This window comes from Sprattus sprattus (assembly GCF_963457725.1).
Source record: "Sprattus sprattus genome assembly, chromosome: 12".
In the NCBI taxonomy this organism is placed as follows: domain Eukaryota; kingdom Metazoa; phylum Chordata; class Actinopteri; order Clupeiformes; family Clupeidae; genus Sprattus; species Sprattus sprattus.
In genome coordinates, this window is record NC_137910.1 from 16,208,902 (window position 1) to 16,218,535 (window position 9,634).

General features: G+C 46.9%; 2 protein-coding genes across 3 annotated transcripts in view; one reads left to right on the forward strand and one right to left on the reverse strand.

Moving 5' to 3' along the window:
• LOC308373462 (vinculin-like) overlaps window positions 1-3,425 on the forward strand; it is a 58,142-nt gene extending 54,717 nt beyond the window's left edge. For both annotated transcript variants that reach the window (XM_080848986.1, XM_080848985.1), the window contains 3 exons: window positions 110-313; window positions 668-772; window positions 964-3,425. In XM_080848986.1, the coding sequence (XP_080705112.1) occupies window positions 110-313; window positions 668-772; window positions 964-1,110 (456 nt within the window). In that variant the 3' untranslated portion in view covers window positions 1,111-3,425. The remainder of the gene's footprint in view (window positions 1-109; window positions 314-667; window positions 773-963) is intronic.
• A 1,151-nt stretch (window positions 3,426-4,576) lies between these two features.
• The window catches only part of ap3m1 (adaptor related protein complex 3 subunit mu 1), a 9,823-nt gene continuing 4,765 nt past the window's right edge, over window positions 4,577-9,634 (reverse strand). The window contains exons 7-9 of the mRNA XM_080848281.1: window positions 8,767-8,974; window positions 8,101-8,245; window positions 4,577-5,455 (exon numbers count right to left, since the gene is read on the reverse strand). Of these exons, the coding sequence (XP_080704407.1) occupies window positions 5,355-5,455; window positions 8,101-8,245; window positions 8,767-8,974 (454 nt within the window). The 3' untranslated portion in view covers window positions 4,577-5,354. The remainder of the gene's footprint in view (window positions 5,456-8,100; window positions 8,246-8,766; window positions 8,975-9,634) is intronic.

Sequence of the window (9,634 nt, forward strand, 5' to 3'; positions counted from 1 at the left end):
TTGGACATGAACCATTGCCGCGTTGCTTAGTTTAGATGAAGCTCATCGGAAATTACAACCACTATTACAATCAGCTTTGAACTCTGACCCTGGCATGACCTCTCTGCAGGGTAACGACATTATTGCGGCAGCCAAACGCATGGCGCTGCTGATGGCGGAGATGTCTCGGCTGGTGCGCGGCGGCAGTGGCAACAAACGGGCGCTCATCCAGTGTGCCAAGGACATCGCCAAGGCCTCCGACGAGGTCACACGGCTTGCCAAGGAGGTCGCCAAGCAGTGCACCGACAAGCGCATCCGTACCAACCTGCTGCAGGTGTGTGTCGCACACACACACACACACACACACACACACACACACACACACACACACAACCAGACATGTACACACTGACAAACACTTCCGCATCAACCTGCTGCAGGCTGCAGGTGTGTGTCATGCGCACACACACACACACACACAAACACAAACACACACACACACACATTAACACACACATATGCACCAACAAGCACATTCACTTTGACCCGCTGTGAGTGAATGTCACATACTCTTACCTGTGTGTGTGTGTGTGTGTGTGTGTGTTCCTACTTGTGTGTGTGTGTGTTTCTCTTACCTGTGTGTGTGTGTGTGTGTGTGTGTGTTCCTCTTACCCATCCCTATCTGCAGGTTTGTGAGCGTATCCCCACCATCAGCACTCAGCTGAAGATCCTCTCCACTGTCAAAGCCACCATGCTGGGTCGCACCAACATCAGCGAGGAGGAGTCTGAACAGGTCACACACACATACACACACACAGACACAATTAATCTCTCTCCTTAACAAACACATACTCTCTCTCTCTCATTTATATAAACATAATTTTAATTTAATGTGTGTATCTCTATATGTCTGTATGTGAATGTAAATGTGAACGTGTGTGTGTGTGTGTGTGTGTGTGTGTGTGTGTGTGTGTGTGTGTACAGGCCACGGAGATGCTTGTGCATAACGCTCAGAACCTGATGCAGTCTGTGAAGGAGACAGTGCGTGAGGCGGAGGCGGCCTCCATCAAGATCCGCACCGACGCCGGCTTCACCCTGCGCTGGGTCCGCAAGACTCCGTGGTACCAGTGAGACCACCATCACGCGACCCCCAGATGACCTTCACATGACCCCGTGACCTTTCACCCCTCTGCCGCCACCTGCACTGTGAGCGAGGAGGGTGGCGGTGTGAGCTGGTCAACGCCAGGCGTCAGGACTCGTAGACTTTATTTCTCTGCGCTTGCTTCTGAGCATTGTTTTGTATTGATCGGTATTGATCAGGATTGATTGATTGCTTTGACACTGCGTTTACTGGTGTGGCGTGGCGTGGCGTGGTATGGTATGGGCTGCTCCTCTGGGAAGTTTTGACTCTCTTCAGAGAGGTTCGCTGTCGTCCTGTTACACTGTAGAATACCATCAGAGGATTTTTGGAATATATATTTTTGGTATGTTGCGTTTTCAGAGTTTATCCAAATTCCAGGTATTTATATATATTTTTTTTGCATGAAGAGTTTTTGTTCCTTTTTCTATTTTTGAAATGAAGGCGATGTGGTTTGTCCTCTTAAATGAAGTTTACTCTTAATTCAGTTTTCACAGCAGGATTTTCTTAATGAGGAAACATGTACATATTTCTATGTTTCAGAGCTGTCTTCATGCAAAGCTTTATTTTAGTCAGTTTGTTTGCTTTGCTTCAAGGCTCATAATGTGCGGTTCACTAATGACACCGTTTTAAGCTAAGCCACCCACAAAGCATCTGCTGGCAGTGTTTACTACGTTTTAGTACTTCACATGCTTTACGAAAGCACTGTTCTTCGTTTGATAGTTTTAGAGTTTATCGCTTTAGAGTTTATCGTTTTAGAGTTGTTAATTTGCAGTCTGTTCAGGCACCTCCAGGCTGTAGTTTGCCTTGCATGGTGTGCCATCCCTGGGCATGAAAGACGCCAAAGACTTAGTAAGATTCATCTTTCATGTTGTCAGTCCAGTCTATGCACCACACACATACACACACACACACACACACACACACACACTCTCACACACACACACTCTCACACACAAACACTCTCTCACACACACACACACACACACACACACACACACACACACACACACACACACTCACAATCACATTCCATGTTGTCAGTCCAGTCTATACTCATTACCACAAACACACACACACACACACACACACACATATTTTGTCCAGTTTACACTCATGACTCCTTTGGCTCTGATGAAACTCTTGGACAGGTCAGGCATGAATCTGACAGTTTACTTTGCTTGACATTTTTTTACTAGCATTTAAACATTTGTGTGTGAGTGGAAATTATATTTTTTTGCTGTGTGATTATTTAAATGTATTTTTGAAGGGGAAAAAAAGGCTGTTAGTATAATCGCAAAACAGTTGAGCTGTTTCTTCCTGTGGAATTAAACATCGCTGCCATACTAGAGCTGGCCAATCAGAGCTCAGAATGCAGCTGACTCTGAAGTGGAATTAGAGTGGGTCCAGGCCAGAACCGGGCCAAATTAGATCAGAACCGCTGCATCCTGCGCTCTGATTGGCCGGGGCTTCTAGGTGAGTCCGGCCAGCTCTGCGGTCGGAGGTGAGACGTGTGTGTGGTATTCACTCAGCTAAGCGCTGCTCAGGAGCCGTCTTAGTACTTGCCTGATCAGAAATCTGTGGGGATGTCAGACACAGGACCCCCATGGGGCGGGAGTGAGGACCAGGTCTATTGGGTGTTTGCACCTGTGCAGAATGTGTACCAGTTGTTTTAATCTCAGGGCTAAAAACCAAATGAGGTTAGGATTAAAGACTGCACCTAGATTTAACCACTGTGCTGGGAAGTAACCTATATTCATTGTTGAAAATATATATTTTTTTCATTTAACAATAATGCATTATAAGAAAAACTGGTTCAAATTTTGCTTGGCCATAAGTGTTTGATGACTTGCCAGCATCCTTTGTGACAAATTGTGTGTGAGTTTATTTTTTTTTAATGTTAAGACTTATTTATACATGAAGGTGAAGATGAGCACAAAAACTTCTGTGATATGCAGGGCTTCTCCTTGTCTGAAAGACTCCACCGTATGGGGAGTCTACAGATCTCTCTCTCTCTCAGCTTACTGTTAGCCAGCTAGAGCACTGCCTTTGCACCGACTTATAGCTTCTATTTTAACTGTGTCAGGATAGAATAAGAAGGTTCCTACTAGGAACCAGTTCTTCAGTAGTGCCTCTCCTGTCTGTGGGCCTGTGCAGGGCTTGGGATGTCTACGTGAAGAGTTCCTAAAGACCTGTGAAAAAGTGTGACTTTTGTTTCTGAATGTACGAATGCCAAGGACACCACTGTAGAATTGTTTCTTTTCAACCCATAAAGCTGACTGCAGTGTCTGGCATTGTGGGAAATTAAGTTCTTTTGAAGTTTGTGTTTTCTTTCCAAAGCCATGAGAATGAACCAGGAGCTTGTTGAGAGGGGGGTGATGTGGAATGGAGAGCTGAAGGAAAGAAGTAAAGAACCTGCCTGAAACCAACAGCAGCCATAACATGAATTATTACTCATTTGTGTCTCCTCTTTATGACGTCTCAGTTCTGACAAGGCTCATTGGTGACCCAATAATGTTATAATTTTAGGATCATTTCCACAAGGGTATGACTTTCACATTTCAGGATAACAAGCAGATGAGCTTCGAAAACATACTAGAGAAACATACAAGACTCAAACTCAGTATTATGTTTTATTTAACATTTCTCAGCAATGTGAAGGCTTTTGGTTTTTAAATATGTATTTTTAACATTAGTTGTTCCCTTTACAAGCACACACAAACACACCCCCATTCACATTCACACACACACACACACACACACACACACACACACACAGTTATTGGTCACGCTGCAGTAAAGGGAATTGTGTCTCTGGTGTTTGTGCAAACAGGTAGCTAAGTGTTTCCATAGTTTCTATGTGCATTTCCAGGGCTGTGTAGTGATTCTACTTTCACAAACGCCATCATTCCAGACGCTCACAAACGCCATCATTCCAGACGGCCTTTCTTCATGAGCAAAGAGCACCTTTCTTACAGGACCTGGTTCAGAGGAACCCTCCATAGAAGGTTCCTTTCAGAGCAGCTGCTCAGTGATGGAGGCTGAAGATGGAGGGGTTGCCTAGCAACACCACTCCACTGATGGCTCACTAAGGGCTACTGAGGGGCAAAGTGATAAACAGCTGCATTCACAAAGATACCTGCTGGAACTGGATGGTTCCCAAGGCAACAAATGGCTAAGCACGACACAGCCCGTCTCTCTGAGACAGCAGTCTGCTGCCAGAGATTGGGGCAACACACAAGTACGCAAACACACAAACACACACACACTCTCTCCCTCACACTGGCTGTGTGCTTTGGCTCTATGGCAAAGGGCTGATTAAATGCCCAGAGCTTAGAATCTGCTGTGCCTTAAAGCCTGCTACACCTCACTTGTGCAGGTCCTCTGATAACATACATACACACACACACACACACACACACACACACACACACACACACACACACACACACGTAAGTCCTTTCTCCCATTTACTTCTCACCTGTCCTGGTGGCCAACCCACCCCCTCACACCTGTTGTCCCCCCTGCCTCTCCTGCACTTTCTACTTCTGACAGGGCCTCCCCTCCCCTCCCCAACCCAATCTACCCATGAGCAAAAAAAGAGAGGGTAAGTGTCTCTGGGCTTCTACTCTCCTGAAGGATAGGGCTGCCAGAAAGTTAATGGAGTGATTTCATGTAACATGCAGTATGCAACACGCATGAACATACAGACGCACATCCGCACACATACAGACACACGCACGCACACACAGAAAGACAGACAGACAGACGCAGAGACAGACTCACACACGCACAGACAGGCGGACACGCACGCAAACACAGACACACAATTAATACAATGGTGCTTCAGGCAGTGCTTTGGATGGGACAGCAAGAAGCAATACTGATGTAAGGAATGGCACAATATTGGATAACATCCAACCAAATATTTAAAAAAAAAATCCCAAACTAAATACAAAATACATGGTGCAATCCTCATTTTTGCAGTAAAGATAAATACATTTTGACACAATGCAAAATGAGGCCTTTCCCTTTCAAACCAAATTCTAATTTCCCCCACTTTTTTCTCCTTTTTGCAAAATAACCAGGCATGGTGAGATTTCACTTGTGTTTGAACTGACGTAAACTAAATATGTATAAGGCTTAAGAACTTCCATAATTAGACATTTTGAAGATGGCAACTGAACCAAAACATTGGCACGGCGTATCATCATGTCCCGCTGGCTGGATTCCGCTCTCATGTTCGCACCTGGAACTTGCCGGCTTTGGTGATGTACTTGACGCCTTTAAAGGGCTTGTACTTCTCCCCGTGCATGTCCAACCTGCTCACCTTCACACCTGCACAGGATGCATGAAACAGAACGCTCTGAAAACAGACAACACAGAGGTAGCAGGTAGGACACCTGTGCAACACCAGCTACAGCTAGAAGTTAGCACACCTGTCCAAGGTATACTACAGCTAGGAGTTAGCACGCCTAGTTAACACAAGCTACAGCTAAGAGTTAGCACACCCGTCCAAGGTATATTACAGCTAGGAGTTAGCACACCTAGTTAACACAGGCTACTGCTAGGAGTTAGCATACCTGTCCAATGTATACTACAGCTAGGAGTTAGCACACCTAGTTAATACAAGCTACAAATAGGAGTTAACATGCCTAGTAAACACAAGCTACAGCTAGGAGTTCTCATCTAGTTAACACAAGCAACAGCTAGGAGTTAGCAGGCCTAGTTAACACAAGCTACAGCTAGGGGTTAGCACACCTGTCCAAAGAAAACTGCTGGGAGGAGTTAGCACACTTGTCCACCGTAACCTTCAAATAGGAGTTAGCACACCTGTCCAAAGTATACTACAGGAAGGAGTTAGCACACCTAGTTAATACAAGCTACAAATAGGAGTTAGCATGCCTAGTAAACACAAGCTACAGCTAGGAGTTAGCTCGTCTAGTTAACACAAGCAACAGCTAGGAGTTAGCGCGTCCAGTTAACACAAGCTACAGCTAGGAATTAGCAGGCCTAGTTAACATAAGCTACAGCTAGGGGTTAGCACACCTGTCCAAAGTAAACTGCTGGGAGGAGTTAGCACACTTGTCCACCGTAACCTTCAAGTAGGAGTTAGCACACCTGTCCAAGGTATACTACAGGAAGGTGTAAGCACACTTGTCCAAGGTGAACTTCAAGAAGGAGTTAGCACACCTGTGCAACACATGCTACAGGGGAGAGTTAGCACACCAGTTCAAGGTATACTACAGGTAGAAGTTGGCACACCTGCGTAACACATGCTACAGGTACGAGTTAGCAAACTTGTATAAGATAAACTACAAGCAGGGGTTATCACACCTGAGCAAAACAAACTACAATTAGGAGTTTGTAAAACTGTGCAAAGGTAATCTTTAACAGCTTTACAACACACCCTACAGGTAGTCGACCGCACAACAATCTAAAACAGATTAAGCATAAAAAACACCTTCAGGACTGACAACTCCAGACACATCAAAAGACATGATTTAGTCACAATAATCAACATACAGTACATATGCATTCAAACAGCCTGGCATGGCCTACACTCTAGTGTTACCCAGGGCAACGCTCACTAGCTCTACAGAAAACAGTGGACACTACACACACACATGTGTGTGATAAAACATCAAGGTCACCTACTCTAGCCTCACTGCTTCACTGCTGGTTATTGGCCACAGCAGCTCACCTGAGAAAAGCTGCTCCGTGGTTGCCTGTTATTACTCTGTTAGTACCCTTATCTCTGTGATTGGCTGTTGACCCTCACATCTCTCCCTCATCCTAGCCATGACAGTACCCCCTTGTCTCAGGGATGATTGGCTACTCTTTACCCTCTTTACCCTTTACCCTCTCTCAGCTGAAAGGCCCCTGTTCCCCCTGTCTCAGTTCTAATTGGCTACCCATTCCCCCTCTCTCAGCTGTGATTAGTCATCCCCACTCCTTCTCTCAGCTGATAGGCCCCTCTGCCCCCTGTCTCAGTTCTGATTGGCTACCGCTTCCCCCTCTCTCAGCTGTGATTAGTCATCCCCACTCCTTCTCTCAGCTGATAGGCCCCTCTGCCCCCTGTCTCAGTTCTGATTGGCTACCGCTTCCCCCTCTCTCAGCTGTGATTAGACATCCCCACTCCTTCTCTCAGCTGATAGGCCCCTCTGCCCCCTGTCTCAGTTCTGATTGGCTACCGCTTCCCCCTCTCTCAGCTGTGATTAGACATCCCCACTCCTTCTCTCAGCTGATAGGCCCCTCTGCCCCCTGTCTCAGTTCTGATTGGCTACCGCTTTCCCCTCTCTCAGCTGTGATTAGACATCCCCACTCCTTCTCTCAGCTGATAGGCCCCTCTGCCCCCTGTCTCAGTTCTGATTGGCTACCGCTTCCCCCTCTCTCAGCTGTGATTAGACATCCCCACTCCTTCTCTCAGCTGATAGGCCCCTCTGCCCCCTGTCTCAGTTCTGATTGGCTACCGCTTCCCCCTCTCTCAGCTGTGATTAGACATCCCCACTCCTTCTCTCAGCTGATAGGCCCCTCTGCCCCCTGTCTCAGTTCTGATTGGCTACCGCTTCCCCCTCTCTCAGCTGTGATTAGTCATCCCCACTCCTTCTCTCAGCTGATAGGCCCCTCTGCCCCCTGTCTCAGTTCTGATTGGCTACCGCTTCCCCCTCTCTCAGCTGTGATTAGACATCCCCACTCCTTCTCTCAGCTGATAGGCCCCTCTGCCCCCTGTCTCAGTTCTGATTGGCTACCGCTTTCCCCTCTCTCAGCTGTGATTAGACATCCCCACTCCTTCTCTCAGCTGATAGGCCCCTCTGCCACCTGTCTCAGTTCTGATTGGCTACCGCTTCCCCCCCCCCTCTCAGCTGTGATTAGTCATCCCCACTCCTTCTCTCAGCTGAATGGCCTTTCTGCCCCCTGTCTCAGTTCTGTTTGGCGATCTCTGTCCCAGCTGGGATTAGCCAGCGCTGCCCCAGTCCAACCTGAGATGGCCAGCTGCTGGATCTTGAGGTCGATGTCGAGGCTGGGGTTCTCTTCTGGTTTGGGGGACCCCGACTGCAGGCTCAGACTGCCCTTCAGGTTAGGCAGCTTCTGCTGGTTTAGCTTTCCAATGTCCCAGACCAGGACCTACAGCGGGGAGAGAAGAGACTACATCTCTATAAACCCCCACTGGTTAAATGCCACAAGACACAGTATTCACAAGAGGACCTACAGCGGGGAGAAAATAGACTACATCACTATAAACCCCCCACAGGTTATATGCCACAAGACACAGTATTCACTAGAGAAACATCAATGTAAGCGCCAGAGCTGTAGGAAGTCTGAGGAATATCAATGAAAAAACACCACAGGTCCAACAATATGTGTGGAACCTGGAAGCACCGGCTCAGTTTGCATCCTGGCACCATTCAGGCGCAGGACTATGCGGCTCTAAGCAGCAGCTACCGGCATATTACATTACAAGCAGTAGCCAAACAACAGGTCAATTAAATTCTATTCTATTGATACAGCCTCAATAAGAACTGAAATAGTCTCTAGGTGCTTTACAGAGCCCAGAGCTTGAACCTCCAAGAGCAAGCACTAAGGCAACTGGCACATGGCCTGAACCCCTTAGAGCACCAAACCACCCTTGAGGGCAGAGTTCTCACCTTGGTGGTGGTGTCGTACTTCTGTGTACCCTGCGTGGCGGTGAGGTTGACGCTGAGCACCACTTTGGGCATGTGGATGCTGACCACCAGCCCCTCCACGGGTTTGCCCATCGTCTGCTTGGGCCCCACGGTGATGTCCAAGCGCCCCGACGACCCACTCTCAAAGAAGCTGATGTTCTGCTTCACGTAGATGGGGATGGCCACAAGGCTGAGGGGGACACCAACAATAAGAGTTACCACACATACACACACACACACACACACACACACAGAAGCAAATATAATGTATGTATATGTACTCATACACAGGGAGATAGGGAGCTGCCACCAGTCTGACCAGCAAACACAAAAGAAAGAGCTCTTGTTCACTCACACACAGTCAAAGGGTATTCATGTCGAGGGTCTTTTAGGGTAGTCACAAAAGGCAGCAGGGAGACAAAAACTCTGTGGTTTGAAATGTATTTGTCCTCCACCAGGTGCATAATCCAAGCCAAAAATATTTACAAACAGCTGTATATGTACAGCCAGTAGTACAGATGTCCCAAAATGCTCAATAAGAAACAGCCTCTCACTTCTTAAGATGATAGAGAAGAGCATACACTAAGCTCAGCAACCAAACTCACCAAAGGCTTTCAGCACAAAAGCCTCCCAACTACTACCACGCTAACCCTTTTTATTATCAGGTATCTGAACTTACTCCAAATTGGCCCATACCATCACAGGCCCACAGCACAGGGGTGAAATCAAAGAAATACGCATTACACAAAGTTAAAATGGTACCAAAGACAATTAGAAAAGTCAGGTCTTTAAAATAATGATAACAGCAGTTATCACTTTTACATTATCAAGTCACAATTACTTTTGAAAA